This window comes from Manis javanica, chromosome 15 (genome assembly GCF_040802235.1).
Source record: "Manis javanica isolate MJ-LG chromosome 15, MJ_LKY, whole genome shotgun sequence".
Taxonomy (NCBI): domain Eukaryota; kingdom Metazoa; phylum Chordata; class Mammalia; order Pholidota; family Manidae; genus Manis; species Manis javanica.
Window position 1 is genome coordinate 21610470 of NC_133170.1, and position 19217 is coordinate 21629686.

The 19217-nt window shown below is 44.9% G+C and overlaps 1 protein-coding gene across 4 annotated transcripts in view; it reads right to left on the minus strand.

The window, feature by feature from the left end:
- ETV6 (ETS variant transcription factor 6) overlaps window positions 1–13421 on the minus strand; it is a 222991-nt gene extending 209570 nt beyond the window's left edge. For 3 of the 4 annotated variants that reach the window (XM_037008755.2, XM_037008756.2, XM_037008754.2), the window contains exon 1: window positions 13233–13421. In XM_037008755.2, coding sequence (XP_036864650.1) covers window positions 13233–13265 — 33 coding nt within the window. In that variant the 5' untranslated portion in view covers window positions 13266–13421. The remainder of the gene's footprint in view (window positions 1–13232) is intronic. The other variant, XM_037008758.2, reaches the window with a different exon arrangement.
- Between the last annotated feature and the right edge of the window lie 5796 nt (window positions 13422–19217).

Below are 19217 nucleotides of genomic sequence, written 5' to 3' on the forward strand. Positions count from 1 at the left end.
CTTCTCTATGCCCTGGAAATATAAAAACAAATCCCTCAGACTCCTGCTGTCCGTGGGCTTTCACTCTAGTTAGGGGATGATACACAATGAAACTATAACAGGATCACTGCCAATAAGAGTCACATTCAAGGAATCTTAGGAAGCTGTGCCTGTCAGCAATAGGGAATTGCTTAATGAATGGACTTCGGATGGCAAGTTGGCAGCCAGGCAGAAAAAGGATCGGGGGAAGATTCCAGGCATAAAAGTTCACTGTGTGGTTTGGAAGAAGAGGAGGTACCGGCTGCGACATCATGTGGAGGGCAAGGCCAGAGATGATTCTAGGCAGGTAGACTGTACAGGGCTTTGCATGCCTTGCTTAAGAGCTGGGTTTCATCCCGAACTGCAGTGCCAGGAAGGGACTGATGTGATCAAATTTTTATTTGCAAAGAAGCATTCTGGGTTGGACTGGAAGATGCAGGGAACCGAGGTAAGAAGATCAGGTGGGAGACAACTGCAGATTTGGGGCCAGCAGGGAGACAGTGCCAGTCAGGATGGAGAACAAAGGACAGCGTGACACCAGGGGTGTGGCACAGCCCCTAGACTGCCTTGCAGGCCTCAGAAGACTGCACATCTGCCCTCCAGAAGCTTCTGGCCCGGCAGCCTAAAGAAGCAATGGTGGATGAGCCCGTTAGTGTGCCGAGGACCAGAGAAGTGTCGTCCCTCACTCCCTTCATCCGGGACGGCTTTCGTGGCAGAGCTGGCTTTAAGTTAGCCTTTGAAGAATGACACAGAGGTGACTTGGCAGAACTATTCATTTACTAGCCTTGGTTTGGCTGTTCTCCCCTGTGATCTGTATCTTGAACAGTTTTATTGAGCTCTATCTTGGTGGCATAAGACTCTTAGATGGATTCTCTTAACAGAAACCTCCACCAGGAAAAGCTGCCATCTTCTCTCACATTCATCCTGCATATCAACAGCTCTTGGCAGACTCTGACCTATGTGGGACAGAAATAAATACATAAAAACAATAATAATAAGTCTTTGCCAGGCTGGCAAACTAATCCAGTCAGAGGATTATAAGAGGCACCTTTTTTCTAACACAGCAGCGGCAACAGAGTCAAAGCACCGCATCCTAGTAACAAGGAAGAGCTCTCATTAAAACCCAATAGTAGCAGAAACTAGCATGGACCGATTTTCAGCTCTGTCACCTGAATGCAAAAAGAAGTTCCAATAAGATTAGACACATAATAGGGATCCTGATTGGCTGAACTTGGGAATCTGAATGCAGTTTGCTTATAGGGAGGTGATTTACCCATTCATCCAGGTATTCTAAATCCTTCCAGCAGCTATTATATACTTAGACTATTATTATAAACATACTGAAGCTTTTTGAAGTTTGGTTGATTCACACCCTGTGTGTTGATTCACACTTCTTCATTTAAGCCAACTTAAAAACAAACCAGAACAGCAGCATGGAATGTGGACACTAACAAAGGAGCAAGCAAACAACATTTAAAATTAGCTTTTCAATTCATTCACCACTGAAGACACACACACACACACACACAATCTACCAACATATAAATACCACAGGCAAAGCATTCTGCAGCTGCGATATGTACATATTACCTTTTCAGACCAGACCAGGGAGATGCTCTTAGAAACAGCTTGTTAACAGCCCCTCACAGTGCTGTTCATCCGTTTACAGCCCATCAGAACACCAGCCCTCTAAGGAGATATATTTTACATCTATCTGTAAGGTTTCTTTGCCACAAGGCTGAATTTTGTGCAATCTTTCACTCTGTAAGCTAGAAAGCAGATTCTACCATAATTTCTGTGACTTACGATCCCATCAGCATGCAACACATGTGCATATATGCAAACAACAGAGTTACAAGAACAAACCCTTGGAACAGAAGCAGAAAGATGCCCAAGCAAACACAACCAATACCATACTGTCCTGAGTAGAACTAAAAATAGCACAGAAAGGCATGGTGTCAGCTACACTCTCACTGTTCTCCCTAGAACATGCTAATTCTAAATTCCAGTGTTGATTCTTCAACTTCAGTAACTTTACCTAAGAATTTTTCCCTGACCCAGAGAAGCTCCCTTCTAGGCTTTGAAGCATGGAGCAATCTTTCAATACACTTCAATTTTGAAGCCATTAATGCATACTAATGCAAACAAGAGTAAATCTGAAAACTGTGCATTTTCCCCCAAAGCCTAATCTTTGTGCCCTGGGACCCTAGGACCAGCTGAGAAACTGCCTTTCTGGCAAATGGTATCCCAGAACTCCCTGAAGGGCTAAGCATGGTCAACTCCCCAGTATGCAGCTGACTGGACTAACCCTTGCCTCACTCTGCCTGGGGAGGTGTGCAGCCAGAACACCCCCCAAAGGAGCATCAGCCTATCAACACAGAGTCCCCAGAGGATTAAGAGAAGAGAACCCTGAGAAAACAAGACCCCAAGAAGAATCACAGACACCAGTTTGGGGACCAGAGCTGCGAAGTGGATTCTTTTCAGTAATCCATTTGGCATTTCGCCTGGCAGTCTATACACATGAGCTCAAGGTAGAGTAGCTGGATTTGCCCTAGACTCTGCAGGCCATCCCAAAATGTACCCAAATAAGAAACAGGATGTGTTGTGAACTCACTTTTACCTATAACCTAGATACAATGAACCAGGGTCCCAATTTTCATCCACCCACATCTCCTCCATGGGAAACCTATAAATACCACCGCTGAAATGGAAACATACACAGAACCATCTTTCCCTTAAACTGGACTGCTCGACGCGGTGGTGAACCACAAAAGCACACAGAGGCGTTCCCCTTACCTTATGGAAGCTCCATTTGGCCATTTTACCACATGTTCAAGACAGACAAGTTCTCAGGAGAGCCAGCTCACGTTCACCATGATTTGCGTCCCTAGGCCTACCTCTGGCCTCTCTGCTGGAATAACAAGGCCTCTCAGTGGGGTCTGCATGGCTCTCTACCTCTTTCCCTTCTTGCATTTTTAAGGTTCTTTTCCTGCTGAGGCCTTGTCCCCCATATCTCCAAGCAGAGCACACTGCCTCGCACCCAGAAGACAATAAATAAATATCCTGCCATTGGTGTCTGGGTGGCTTTGTTCATTTTCTAGGAGAGGTAGCTTAGAAAGGGCAAAGGTGCCAGGCAGGGTGGGAGCATGTAATAGGAGTGTACTAATGGGTGGCCTACTTGAGGTGTAACAGAACACCTGCCCATGTGGGTGAACGTCAAAGATACCCTCACAGCACGCTGAAAAGATTAGAGGTCATCACGCCAGCCTTCCTGTGTTCGCCAACATTCCCTCTGGATTCCCTTGTGCCCAAAAGCTGAATCTGACCTACAGCTGACTGCCTGCAGAGCAATGCACCCTCACCACCTAACTCACGGCCCTGCCAAAAGCACAGAGCCTCAGAGATGCAAAAGGGCAGAATGCAACATGCAGAAAGTAAGCCTTTGTTCTCTGGTTCCCTACGGATAAGGTCTCTCACCTTTCCAACTGCTAGGTCGTCTCTCCTTCCACCTCACCCTAAAGTACTCCAGTCAGCAGACAAAGGAAGGCCTGAAGGGTACAGACTCAAAGAAGGAGCTGGCAGCTTTCCGGGGGCTTGAGATGTAGCCAGCCAAATCAGGTCATTTCAGGCTCCAAACTGGGGGGAAGAGGAGACTCCCACACTAGGGATCTGTGATACACGGATCTCACCCCCAAAATGACAACACTCTGCCACCCAGTTCATCTCACTACGAATACAGGCACATCAAAAGTAAGAGAGATTCCCGACCTGCTGTCCCCACCCCTCACTGGTCACTGCTGTCAAGACCCATGTCAGAAGAGCCACGGGTCTCGCCTGTGCCAAGCACCGGTCCAGTGAACTCGTGACACAGATTTTTTCAATCTCCCAGATCTCAAGTCAAAAGGAGGACACAGCAGCCACAAAAGGCACCAGGAGTCCAATCCATCAGAATTCCCATTTCCCAAAACCAGGCCTGCCAACTCTGAGGCAGGCATCTGGGCACAAGCCCACAACGAGGCCCCAAGGAGAAAAGAACACACTTCTGTCCCCTTGGGCAAATCTATACATGAAAACAGGCAGCTGGACCATAGGGCTGGGTCAGGAGACAACCCCAGTGTGGTCTCCTCTGGCAGGCATCTGATTTGATGGTCAAGGATGGCCTGGGACAGACAAATGGTCTAGGAGCAACAATGACTAATGAAGGAACTAAATGTGGAGAAAAGCTTCCTTTCCTTGTCTGAGCTCCTCCAAGCAGCTCCAGGAAAGAGCTCAGCAAACTCCCATGCCCCTTTTTATAAAGTCTCTGTTCCATTTCCTCTTGCCCACCCCAGCACAGGTCTATTGATGAGAATATCCATTACCAGGCTTCGGACACTACCGATTCTAGTCCGCTCCCGACCTGGCTTCTCCGTTAGAGAGCCAGCAGGGTTCCAGCCACGCCCATGGCGAGGTGGCAGAGCTGAGCCCTCCCTGCTTCTCATCTCTCAGCAGGGCCTCAGCTGCCACACCCAGACCCACACTTTCACTAGGGAACAAGGGGAAGTGAGTGTTAGGGGACCCAGTAACTGCAGACACAAACAGGCTGTTCTTTGGGGCTTCATTTTTTTAATTACCAAGCCAATGTCTATCAGTCGCTCATTTCTTCCAGGAAATACTTTAGGGTCAGCATCTCATCTTTGGTTACTGCTTCTTCACAAATAGGGGATGTGAGTGAGGCAGGGATTACGGACCTCATTATACAGATAAGTCTTCAGAAAGATAAAGTTACACAGCCTGTCATAACCCACAGAAGGGGGGACAGGCAGTGGAGCAAAATATCACAACCTTTTGCGTACATTTTCTAGGCGTGCAGACACACGTGTCTCTCCAAACCTTTGCTCCTTCTTCAACAGTCTCAAAGCGCCCACACCTGCTTCACGGGGTCGGTGGAAGAGGCAACTACTTCCTCTCCACTATTCGTCAAAGAGGGTCAGTTTCCTGTCCGTATTTCATCTTCTCATTTAATAAGGGTCCTTCATGCCCCAAAGTAATAAATTTGGTTTTTTCCAACTCTTCTGTATAAACTTCCACTGAGAGCCATCTACTCCAGCCTCTTGAAACTGGAAATTCACCAGCCCACAGCAAACAGTGTCTGTTCTGTGGTCAGACAGACATGGAACTGCCCGTTAAACAAAAGCCGACTAAAGAATGATGCTGCTTTCAAGTCTCACCCCAGCCGCAAATAATAAGCAACTGTATGAACCAGCGATCCCTGAATAGGTTCAAATAGTTGAGTGCTGAGTAATCATGCCAGTTAGAGTCACTGTACAGTACTTCCAGACTTAGGGTTTTTGCTTTTCTTTCATCTTTGGAAACTTATTCAGAACCACAGTAGCTATTCCAGCAAAACGTGACCGTAAGATGCAAAAGGGCATTTGTTAGTATCATGCGATTGCAGTTGGCTCTTCTGTCTGGTTGTTGGGGCTCATACTCAATTAAAGTTCAAATAAGAGCTTTGCTGAACACTGATTGAGTGACCCGTCCTGTGGAAGCTCCATGGGATAGGGACTTTTTGCTGGGGGTCAGCCAAATTGGGAGGCCTGAATTTGAGTCCTGGAGGTGCCATGACCAGCCATGTGAGCCGGAGCAAGACAATTAACATGTCTGGCCTCCGTGTTCTCATCGCCATAATGGACACACAGGACTAAAAAAATCTCTAGTCCCTTCTAGATCCATTTGCTTTGGAGGATATAAAAGGGGCAAAAGAACATATTTTTTTGGGCACAACATATTGTTTTAAACAGTGTGAGGCACTGTGTTGTGTAGTTTTCATACCCCAACAGAGACAGGTGTTTCTATCACTCCCTTAGATCAGTTAACAGGGCAAGGTTACCATCAATAAACTCAAGTTCAAGGATTCACACTCAGGTCTGTCTACTCCCAGGTCTGTGCTCTTCCCCTTGAAGAGCTGCACGGTATGGTGATGACTGGTCCCCTCTTCTCAGAACTCATAATCCCCTAAAGGGAAATCGACTTTACAAGCAAGAAACAAAGAACATCGTGGAACAGAATATAATGCAAATCAGACCCTGTACTAGCAGTGACTGGAACTACATGGTGGCAACACTTAAGTCACTGAGCGCACTCACCCACAGGGGATGCGTCCTTTCCAGGTCATACAGGAAATGAAACCGTTTTCCGTGTATCTGAATCCCACATAAAAGGGAAAATACCCTGGGGAACACCTGACGTCTGGTAAGCCTGCAGATTTACAGTGGAGTCCTCTCCCTTCTTCACTGGGGAGGACAGTGTTTTCCATAAGTCGTTCGTCCAGATAACTGAAGTGCAGCCTTTTAACATGTAACAGTATTTTTATGCCAAACAGTTTTGTGGGATAGCTTTCCAAAATGCATTACATTATTTCCTCACTTCCTAAATCTCATAATTTAAAGTTTGTCTTTACCTGGGAAGTCATAATTATGATCATGAATATCATTGGTCATTGAGTGATGCCATATGAAAGGGTTTAACTCTACGTAGGAGTTCTCAGGATGAAGCCATGCTTCCTGAATTCTTGTCTGCTTTTTATCATTTCCCTCTGCCTCAGGGTAGAGGGGCATGGCCCCAGGATGGAACCCCCCATGCTCACTCTGGCTGGTCTACAATAAGCAATGAGACCTCAGCCATGGTACTAAATGCTATAGCACTTGGTTTCTTCATCTGTTTCAGGAGAAATCTGGGTTATGATTTCTTATTCCCTCATATCACCTCCACAACCCATCTCTTCTGCTTTCTTCCCCTGTATCTGCTCTGAGGGTGGGTTTCATCAAAGCCATTTCACTGCAGACATTTATGAAGTCAGATGGGCAAAATTCTCTCTTCATTCAAGTAAATTAGAACAAGGCCAGTATGGTTAGGGTGTCAGGGAGAGGAAGAGAAAAAAGATACGTTTGGCGACAGGGGACAATCAGGGAATACGTGAAAAATCTTCAAATAGATTCCTACGATCACACAGAATTAAAGATGCACACAAGGGATGGTTTTTAAAAAAGCTTTGTGTCCGTCGATCGTTTTAAAGGACAGCCACAGAAGGAGAAGAAACTGTCCGGGCACTGATGCTGGCAGAGGGGTCTAGTCCCGAGGCCGGGCAGGATGCAGACACAGCTCCGGAGGGGAAGGGAAGTTTTCTGAGAAAGTCACTGAAGGGATCACAGGGAAACCCATCGGAAGACAAAATATCACTAGAGAACACCAGGGACTGGCATACAAAGGGAAGGTCTGGACATTCTTTCCAAGGTGGGTGGCTCAGTGTGGTATCTGGCCAGGCCCGCTCACAGGGGAATGCCTAGGAACCACCTACCTTAGAGGGGACCTGAAAGGGGAGGCAACCGGCAGCAGTTTTGCTCATCTGGGAGTCCACACTTAACAAATCTAGGTTGGTCTCTTCTTAGTCAACCCCATCCCACCCCAGCAGTCTGAAAAGTTCAGAAAATGTACACAAAGACCAGGCTTACCTGTATATTTTCCCTATCTAGGAAGAAAGGGTTATCATGCAAATAAACATAGCAAATAATATCTTTGTGATAATGCTTTGACACTGAAGGAACCATTTCAAGCTCCCGGTAGCATTCATTTCGAACCAACAGCTGAAGAGGAACACAAGTCATTTTTGCCTATTCACTGAGGCCCATTCCTGAAATGCCCCCATAAGGGACACTTTATAGGTTTGGTTCCTGTTTGCTCAGAAATGAATAAAAAGACAATTGGTTTTTAATAGGCTCTAATTCTAACTTCTCACTCACTAGGTCTAGTCTTTCTTTCCCTCAAGAGTAGGTTTGGCAGAGAACAATCTTTAAGCTGGTCTCCTTTTGGTGTGGGAATGCTGAGTAAACTTACACTCATTCTATTCCACAAATACACATATCTAACAACAAATATAACAGCAAGGGGCTCTGCCTGAAAACACATTCCAGTGCTTTCTAAAGGGGGATTCACAGAGGGAGAGATGTCATCTGTATACCCCTCAACTGAGGAGGCTTTGTTGAACCCTGAGTCACTCAGCTGGGAGACCCGCACCAACGGGCAACTTCCAAAAACTGGTAATAAAATGACACTGCTCCTCTAGTGACTCCCCAAATTCTTTGCCTCTTTGAACCTTCACCTTCCTTGGTGTGAGTAAATGCTGCTCAACTCAGACTTAGAGAATTGGTTTTACTTCTACCTTCCTCTGGTGCCAACATTTGGAATATTTTTTCCTTTGACTTACTTCTGCTAAGGACATAAGCTACCCTTCTAGGTTTAGCTGCCATGTTTTTAGCTGATGCTGTTGGAAACAGGGAGCTTACTAAACATAAATTCAGGTATAAGTTGGGTTGCACCTGGAGAAAAGAGCCGATGGCTCACTCAAGGTTTCCTCAGAAAAGGTCCTGGTAACAGGTCCCCTGCCCTCAGCCCAAAGCAGAAGTACCAAACCCTCCCACACTATACAAAAGTATTGCTTCATGCCACCCCCCCACCCTTTGGGTATCCATCCCAAGGACTCAAAGCAGGATCTTGGAGAGATTTTTGCACACGCATGTTTACCACAGCACTATCACAACACCATGTTTTGGAGGTAAGCCAAAAGTCCATCAGCAGATGAGCAGATGAAGAAAATGTGGCATATATATATATATATACAGTAGAATATTATGCAGCCTTCAAAAAAAGAAGATCCTGTTGCATGGTACAACATGGATGAAACTCAAGCATGTTAATGCTAAGCATCATAAAATAATGTATGCTTCCACCCGCATGCAGTTTCTAAAGTAGTCAATGTCACAGAAATAGAAAACAGAAAGGTGGCTCCCAAGGTCTGGGAGGAGGGAAGAGGGGAAATTAGCGATTAGTGGGTATAAAGTTTCAGTGTTGCAAGATGAAAAAGCTCAGAGAGAGCTGTTGTGCAACAATGTTAATGTACTTAATGCTACTGTATACTTAAAATGGTTACAATGGTAACTTTAATGTTTTTTACCTTAGTAAAAAAAAGTATTGCTGCAAATAGTGGTGCAAATTATACATGTCCATCCAGCCCTTCTTCCCTTCATCCCCTGCTCCTACAACTTCCTCTTCTCACATCTAACAATATATCCTCTGGGCCCAGGGCTCCCCCCACACATCATCCTTAGCACATACCTCTGTGCCTTCAGACCAGCTGGCCTGTGATTAAAATGGACCAAGCTAGGAAGTGCCAGAGAGAGCGCAGCCTATTGTATCGAATTTCCTTCGCCTTTTATAGGGATGAACCCAGTAAATGTGGAGTGATGGCCTGAGAACCAGGGGCCCAGGTTGCTCTGAACCTGGCTCGGTCACCAAGCAGCTAAATCACACCAGGTAGCTGCCTGGACCCCTCTATGGAAACAGGTGACCACTCAGGTCCCTCAGTGAGGAAAGTCTAAAGGCTCTGATTCAGCTGTCGAAGAATCTGAAGGCAGCTTAGAAGCCCGTTCATCTGCTCCTTTTTAAAGTCATTCCTCAAGCCCCTTGTATCTTGTACTCAATTCCTTTTTTCATCTGTTTTGACACAAAAGCAGTTTTTGAAAATGTTATCAAAATAATTAAGCAGTTTTATTATACCAAAATTCTACTGATGGTAATTCTTGGACAGACACGCAGGGAGTGCTGTGGCCTCCGAGACAGCAGTGTGGTTTTCTTATTAAATACTTCATGCAAGCAAATGGATGAAGGTGTTCAGTCACAGAGACAGAGGGGAAAGGGCCCTGACTGTGTCCCGTGCCTCACTTCAAATCAGCAAACAATACTGAGAATCACTTCTGTGCCAGGTGCCAAGCTAGGTACTAGGACACAGAAGTAATTGCTGCTAAACCGAAGGAGCTCAGAGTCCAGGAGGGCAAATCCTAGTCTCCTAGTTCGTAACAAAAAGAGATTTCATTCTGCTAAGATAGCTGACCAGTACTCAGGGCAGGGAGAAATACAGAAGGCAGAGAAAAGAGGACTGGGGAAGTTATGCACCTAATTTTTGTGATCTGGGTGGCCCTTGCCGCCAACAGCACAATAGCTCTCTCTAAGGTGCCAAGCCTTAGGAAGGACTGTGTCTACTGGGCCATAACCACTTTCCACTGCAATTTGGCTGAACTTAAAACTGAACAGGTGACCTGAAGGAGAAGGCTGATGATGGAAAAGCTGGCCTCTTCCTTCCACCCATGACCAGCACAGTCAGCTACTCAATCCTCTGAAAAAAAATAATTTGCATGTACATAGTTAGTTGGCCCTTCCTTACACTGAAACAACCCCAAATGGTCAGGAATAGAAGCATTTAAACTCTCATGATGAGGGTGCCACGACACACGAGGGGCAGCCCAGGGCAGATAAACGGAGAGGCCTGGCGATGGTTTGGGTGACCTTGGGCTAGTCACCTTGTCTTCCACTGTAAACCACTTCCCTCAGTAATGGGAAGATGCTTATAAAGCACAAAAGAAATATAAAAGCCCTTATCAGGCATGCAATGTCAGCCACCATCACATAAGAGACACATAAAAGGTGTTACTGATTGACTGATTCAGAAACTTGCACCTTGGAAATTTCACCTAAATAGCACACTACTCTTTTCTAGTAGAACAGACAATGCTCAGAAGTAAACAAAGTACCTCCCTCGGTGGCCACCTCTGCTCAGGCTCCTCTGTGCTCCATCATACCAGCTGCTGAGGAATTTACTGCCTGCTGACCAGCTGCTTATAAGGGATGAGAGCAAGTGAGGAAGGTTTCAGGAATGGACAGGAGTGAAGGAAATCTCGCCACATTCAAAGCCTTTCATGTCACATGTCTTCAGTACATCAGATTCATCAGCTCATCCTTGAAAGCTTCTGACATTCATTCTCTGTTCCACAGAAAAGTGTATTGTTTACTGGACTCTAGAAGCAATTCCAGAACTTGTGGGTTACCAGCAAACATTTTTTATTATGCTGTCACCATGCCACATCCCAAGGACTAAATGAAGCCCTGCACACATCACCAGAACATATTCAGATGATCCAGAATAATCCCAGTCCTTGGCCCAGCATTTATTATTGGCACACTGTGAATTAAACAATCTCCGTGGGAAAATACACTTCATGTATGTGCACCTAAACACATCCCCAGTCCAAGTAAACATTCATATACTGGCTGCACGAAGAACAATTCAATATAAAAGTGATACTTTCATTACCAGGAAAGAACATTAAACCTATTTTAATTACATAAAAATAGGCAGCCATGAAAAGAACTGAGAGTAAGGAAAAGAAAAAAATGATATGCAAACTACAGCTGCAGTTTTTATGTCTCACTTAAGACAGTGTTTTGTCGGGGTTTGTGATAGTTCTCTACATGTGTAAGGAAAGGGGTGGCTGTACTCTTTTCCCAACAGAGGACCATGAGACAAACCAGTTGGTAGTTCCGCCCGCAGCACACAGACGGCCCAGCAGAGCAGTGGTGAACTGCAGGCTCTTCAGAAGTATCAGCTAAAGTCACAGAAAGGATTGCTTTTGGTTGTTTTCATCCTCAAATTACTGCCCCAAAGTGGTCCACTTTTTCCTGATGTCAGATTTATTGCTATAGAGCTAAATACAATTTACTGATTTAATACCCTATTATTTAGTTACCTCTGTTTGTGTTATAAAGTGTCAAATTAGATTATCCATATCATGCTCATTGTAGAATCTGATTTATGCAGCCAAAGAAACTGGTTTTGAAGTATCAAATTACCCTACATTCTTACTGGGACACCCCTTCCACCACAGCCTACTGCCACCTCCAGATATGCACAAACATGCAAGACCGAAAGTTCCACTGGGCATTTTTGTGAGGCAAAAACAAAGAAACCCAGCCTACCTTTTCAGTTCTCATTAGCTCTACCCCAAACCCATGAAAATCCTTCCTGATAAAAACGCTAAAATCTAAGTGTAATTACGAAAACCTAGTAAGCAAATATAATAAAGTACTGTTTCCTCTAAACAGAGCCTAATGGAAAAGTAGTGTTAAAACAGGAAAAGTTTCTCTAAATCCCCACCAATGAGGAGAAAAACGTTATTTGTTCATTGTTTCTGCAGGGTCCACTCAATGCACACACATTAAATGGGCCAAGCCAAAAACAAACTTCAGCTGCTTCAGCTTCTCACAGAAGCAGAAGGCTTTTCTACCTGGGTACGGAGGGAACCGTGAAATGAACAAAGTGCCTAATAAATGCGGCGATGGGAAAAATAACTGGGGGAGATGGACACAACCTCCTGCCTCCTCAGCCTGGCAAACTTCACAACTTTTTAGAAGAACACTCGCCTTTATAGACAGACATACATACATGCACACATACAACTACTTGGAAGCCAAGTACTGTGTTTGCAAACATCCACCATCCTGCATTTACAGTACTGCAAAACACGGCCAGAAAACAGGGAGATTTCTAAGATATCCTCTCCGCACTGTCAAACAAGGAAGGTCACTCTGCCTGGTCACTTAGAAAATTCTCTCTCCCTGCATCACAGGAGTTTCTACTTTGTGATTGCTCAACTTTCATATGCATCGGTGTAAAATAACCATTCAGCAACTTTATTCACCTTGGTTTAAAAAAAATAAGGAAAGAAAGGAAGAAAGAAAGAAAGAAATTCATTGTGCAATGCCCAGAAAAAAGCTGACACCAGGGCTGTCTCTCCGACAGCGCTTGCAATTACAATCAGAGGTGGAGGGTTGGGGGCGGGGGGTAAATCCTGTCTGATCAGACAGACCCACGGAGACTTTTGAAAAAAAAAATTCCATCCCCAATAGGGCCTGGAAAACTTTTTATTTTTTCCTAAGGAGACCACCCCTCGGGAACAAAAGTTACATTTCAGTCACATGTTGGGAGTGGGCGTAGGAAGCAGGGTTGTTGTTTTTTTAAGCGCACTAATTACGGGGGTGTTTTGCAGTTCTGGAGCCCACTCGGGTTCCTCCCGACCAATTGGGGCTGGCATTTAATTTTCAGAAAGAAAGGGGGTGGGGTGAGGGGACGAGGAGCCGACTGGGGGCTCGGCGCGGCGAGCAGCAAGGTTACACTAAAGGGTACAGGCGCCGCCGCGAGCTGCATCTCCTCCCCTGGCGCCCCAGATAATTTACTGCGAACAGAGCGACTGCAACAGCTCCCTCCGAGGAGCCCGGCACCACTGCCCGGGCCGGTGCAGCCCGGGGTTGCCGTGCACGAGGAGGGAGGGGGAGAAGGTCTTTACCTTAATGCTACACTGAGCAGGAGTCTCAGACATGTCTCACAGCGAGAGGGATCAGCAAGTTCTCAGTTTTTTTCCACTTTCCTTTCCTCTCCCCAACCCAGAAACGCTCCACGGCCAGCCGGACGCGGTCATTTAAGAAGTTTCTTCCAGCATCTCTCGCGGCAGCCGCCCCGGGGGTCCGCGAGCGCGCGCGCGGGGCGGGCGGGCGGCCGGCGTCGCGGGGCGCGCGGGGCGGCGGGGGCGCGGGAGCGGGCCGAGCGCGGCGGCGGGGTCTGCAGGTCGCGGCGCGGCGCGGCGACCCGGGGCGCAGCCGGCCGGCCTCCCGCTCTCTCCTCCTCCTCCCGCGGCCGGCGCCCCCGCCCCCCGCCTCCCGCCGCTCCCCCTCGCTCTCTCGAATGTTTTCCTTCCTGGAAGAGAGAAACTGAAAGGCAGAACTGAGAACGCTCTCTGCTCATTGATCTTGAGAGTTTCAGTGCAGAAACTGACGTGAATTCCCAGCACTGAGCTCTGCCTCTTAAAGGAGCCACCAGGAAATAAAAGCTCGGGTTACAGCCCGGCGTCGGGGAAATAAAAGCCGGCCGGGGGGAGGGGCGGCGGCGGGCGCGGGCGGAGGACACCGGGGAGCGGGGCGCGCGAGGCCCCCCGGCGGGCCCCCGCGCGGCGCGCGCCCCCCTGCGCAGCCGTGCCCGGTCGGGAGCGGGCTTCCTCGGCGGCGCCGAACCGCCGCCTCGCTCAGGGAAGACGCGGCTGGAAAACGTTACACCGGGGGCCCCAGAAACCACAGAGCTGGTTTTATTAAACGCCTCCCGCCTTCCCTAGCGCCGTTTCTCCGATACATTGAGATGCACTGAGGTGGGTTTTTTCCCCCCTAAGCGCAGATGCAATGAAAATCATTCTGTACGGAGGGCCATTCCGGTAAGGACGCGGAATCCAGAGGAGGAAATAAAACAATAGCCTTTGTTCTGCTTCTTGACCGCGGCCTCTTTAAGAGAGTCCACCAGGAAATGGGAGATCGGGTTACAGCCGCACTCAAGGAGACGTGGGAGAGCGGGCGCCCGAGCGCGACGCCGAAGACAAAGCGGGGTGGCTGCGGCGCGGACGCGGGAGGCCGGCGGGTGGGGGATTCCCCCAGGTGGGCGGCGCGCGCCCGGGGATGCGCCTGCCGCAGGCGCGTCCCCTCCGAGCACGCGTGCTGGGGAGGGAAGGCTGCGGGGCAGTTATCAAAGGCAGTTGAGTTCCTTTTCCTGACCCCCTTCCTCCGCGTTTCGAAATCCGCTGTCCATTTAAAGAAAGAGCGGCCGCTACCAACCGAATTAAGTGACTCGACTACTAAGTTGACAGGACGTGTTCTGAAGATAATAGCCCCATCCCCACCCTCCAGGACCGCTTCTCTGAAACAGCCGATCAGATGACTGACCCTGGGATCCTCGCGATGGAGGAATATTTGTGGGTGAAACAATAAGGCGGTGGGGCCGAGGACTCCAGCTTTGGCTACTTGTCTGATTATTCTATTTTTGTTGTTACCCATAGTCTTTTTAAATTTTCTGAAGTGCCCATTGCAGAAGACTGGGAACATTAAGTTTTAAGCCTGCTAATGAATACAGAGGGGTTTTAATGCGTTGGTGTATATTATAAATTTATAAATACATACGCATAAATATGTACATAACTTGTGTGTGTATATAATACATAACAGGCAGATTTCCCAGACCGTCCCAATCCTACGAATCTTTCCTATCCACTTTCCTTCACCTTTCCACATAATAAAATGTATCCAGACACCCATAGGAAGAACACCCTGAACCAGAATTTATTAAAGGAGTCGGGGTGAAAAAGTGTGTTGTTGCAGCGAAGGTGGGAATAACGGGGTTCTTGTGAGTCTCCAGAGGCCCCAGCAGTTTCTGTTACCCGGTGTCCTCTCATAGAGATCTCCTGTCCGCACCAACAAAGCTGCTTTGGACCACCTGCTGCCTCACCCGCACTCCACCCCCTGCCCCGCCCCAACAATTATTTATCTGCCTTTGATCCTTTTACTAAGGTTGCAGATATTGGTTCTGATGTCCTGTTGCTGGGTTAAGTCCCGTAAACCTCTATATCGGTTACTTATCAGTATGCTCTGTGGCAACTCACTCAGTTTCCATAAAATGGGGGGGGGGGCGTTGGGAAGGGGAATAGTACTTATAAGATTCTTATAAGTATTAAATGGGCAAATATATATACAAAGTGCCTAGTTACCTGAGTGCTTGCTACATATTCTATGTCCTCACTTAATGTTGGCTACAATTATTTAACCTCAGGACCGAATTAACTCTCAACTTCCTTCCCATTTCCTTTTACCTTCTCCAAGTGACTCAGGGAAGTAGTAGTTTGTTAGACTGTAATTCCAAAACAAAATACACAATAGCAACTAGGGCAAGCTCTGCCGTTTAGACCAGGGGTTGGCAATCTCTTTCTGTAAGGGCCAGAAAGCAAATACTTTAGGCTTTGTGCCAAAGAGCCAAAATCAGAGACATTGTGCATATACTTATATGACAAGAGAGTAAATAAATATCCAGAATTTTTTAACTGACAGAATGGCAGGTGTAATAATAGTAACTGTAATGAAGTCTGATAATGAGGAATGGAACTCTGCAGGGGCTAACATTTTATTTTGTTGAACAGCAGTTAAAAGTGTTGATCATCAAAATTGATTGCAAATGTTTATCTGTTAATGCTGATCTGTAATGCGATTTTACTTATTTCAGTTTTACGAATATCTTTCACTCAGGTACTGACAACTCTTATCAGTCTATAAACGCATGATTTTACTGGAGCATGATCATTGCCTTCAAGGCATTTATGCAATTCTATGAGAATTATACAAGCTCTTTATATTTCCCCTCTAACATGCCATTGTATTGCAGATTAATCACTTCCAATTAGTTAGGTGGGAGCACCTCAGTTGAACAGTTAAGTGGGTTTTAACATGGAAATTTCCTTTGCACTCGCACCAAACTCCAAAACCCACTGTCAGAACTGTAGTTTGAATTCAGAAAAAAATGTACCTGGTATAAATTTTATGTTGGAATGATGATCTTGCTTTCTGTTTTAACTTTGACAGCATGGGAAGTGTATAAAGCTTTTTGGTATTATTTGTGATTCAAACAATGTTAGTCATGTCAGAATGATTAACTGCAGTGTAAGCATCACATGTAGTTCTGCTTTGCCTTGTAGTTTTAGGTTGAATTTATGAAAAATTTTACCAAGTCTGTAGCAAAAGGTAATTTCCAAAGCCATTTGGTGTTCAAAAATAGTGATTGAGGGAAGTTTCATTCATTCATCCCCATTTGTCAATTGTTTCTTTATTCCTTGTTTACTTAATTATTTGGGGTAATTGGGTATTTTTTCATATTCCATTAAAATTTGTAGATTGTCTTTCTAGCTTTTCTTCTTTATGTGAAATACCATGGTTGCTCTAGAACTTAAACTTTGCACCTTTAATTATTACAGTCTATCCTCAAATAATGTTCTATTTTATGAATATATAAAATACATAAAATTTAAACAACATAATTTGATTTCTCTCCCATCCATTATGATACTGTCTTATATTTTATTTCCATGTTATAAAACCCACCATCCATTGTGAGGCTTTTTTGATATTTTAAAAATTGCCAATACATGTATATAATGAAAGTACTAAAATATATGTTGCTTTTGAATTTGCCCAAATATTTGTCTTTTCTAGTACTTTTTAATTCTTTTTTTTTTCTTTTTTTCAGATCTGGTATCATTTTTATTTGGCCTCAAGACTTTTGGCATTTCTTGTAGCACAGTTTGCTGGAGATGAAGTCTTTGTGTTTGTCTCTGTGAGGATGTCTATTTCACATTCATTTTTGAAGGATAATTTTCACTGTATATAAAATTTTAGGTTGACAGATTCTTCTTCCTTTTGGCACATTAAACCTGTCATTCCATCTCGGTCTCTATTTTCTTTTATTAAAAGTCATTTGTAGTTCATATTTTAGCTCCCTCTGTTCAATGTCTTTTCTCTAGCTGCTTTTAAGATCTGTCTCTACATTTAGTTCTCAGAATTCTGACTATGATATGCATCATTGTGGTTTTCTTTGTATTTCTTCTTCAGGATGCTGGCTACAGTTCTTGGACCTGTAAATTGGTATCTTTCATTAGTTTGGGGAAATTCTCATCTGTTATCTCTTTGAAGAGTTTCTGCCTCTTCTCTCTCTTCCCTCCTTTTATTACTCCAATGATACAAATATTAGGTTACATGGCATTGTCCATAAATCTCAAATACTCTGTTTTGATTATCTTTTTCTCTTTCAACTTGGATGACTTATCTCTTTTAAATATTTATCTCTTTTCAAGTTTCTTTCCTCTATATCATCCAACTTAGTGTTAAGCCCATCTAATTCTTTACTTCTGATACTGTATTTTTTATTTTTAGCACTTCCATTTTTTTATGTTCTTGATTGCTTTTCTAAAAGTTGCCCATCTCTTCATAAATGGTTTCCATCTTTTCCTTTAAGTCCTTTAGCATTTTTGTTATACAGTGATAATTCTAAAACTGGACTATTCTTTGGTTAACTTCTATTGAGGCTTTCTTCTTTTGACCACGGGTTACATTTTCTTGCTCTGTGTGTGTGGTGTGTGTGTGTGTGTGTGTGTGTGTGTGTGTGTGTTGGTATTTTTTTACTGTGTACTGTAATGGGGGCTGAGTCTATATGAGCTGTAGTTGAACTGGATTTTTGCTTTGTTATAATTTTTTCAGTTGGATTCAATTCACCACTGGCTTCAAATATTTTGGAGGCAGGACCAGGAATATTTCCTATAAACAAATATTGTCTCATAGCTGTTATTCTCAGTTTTTTGGCCCCACTTGATGTCTTCCTTAGCTTTCAGTGTTGGAGGAGAATGTCTCTACTCTCCTGCCCCTACCCCCAATCTTTGTTAGCTGGAGGCCTGGAATGCCAGGGGTTTGTTTCAGCTATGTTGCCCTTCTGCAAGTCTTTCTTAGCTGAAAGCCTAGTGTATCTCTTTCTCTCAGCTCTTCTTCACTGCCCTTGTTTTTGGGGTCCTATCTCAGTTAGTGACTCTCAGCAGGAAAGAATTGTGAGATGGTGTAGTTTTGCTCTGTGCCTGTGATTCCTCTGGACTGTCACCTGCATGGCTGCCCAAACACTGCCATGGAAATCTGTTAGAAGTTCAGCTGCTTTCTCCTTACCATCATCTGTGGTTTTCCTCTTCCCTCCGCTTTGGTCCAGGATAAGCGCCACAGTGGCTCTTTTCTCTCATATGAAAGATGGTCATTTTCTGAAATTCAGTTCACCTAGGTTTCTTTGTACTCTCATCTCTCTGATGGTTTTGTTTTTTTTTTTAAATTATAATTACATAGATTATCTGGTTTGTTTGGGGTGTTAGGGAGTAAATCTTGTGGTTTTCTACATACAAACTGGAAGAGGAACCTGAATGTCTAATCTTTATCCTCCGAAAGAGCGATAGATAGGGGCAGGGAGTGGGGAAGAATGAACACCTCGGGATATGTGAAAGTGGACGTGTTTAATTTAAAAACCTATAGCCATTATCATAGTATAATGTCATATTTTTTAAATGAAAATAATAAGATTTTAAACAATACAAACTGCAATAAGAAACACCATCCATATCTCTCTGCCAAACCAGAATTCCTTAACCTAATGCTTATGCTTCTTTAAGAGGAGTCTGTCAGAGCTGATGGGGTAAGAAGAGGAGAAATGTTTATGCTTAACCAAGCAGACATGTATTTGAAATATTGGAAATCACTGTTCTAAACTATATATTTCCTTGATTGTATCAGTCAGGGTATAGTCAGAGAAGCAGAATCTCCTGTGTGTGTGTATGTGTGTAGTGTGAATACTACATATACACATATGCATACAATGATTCTGCTTCTCTGATTGCATGCTGACTGACAGAGTGAAGGAGACATACATATAGGGCAGGCAGTTG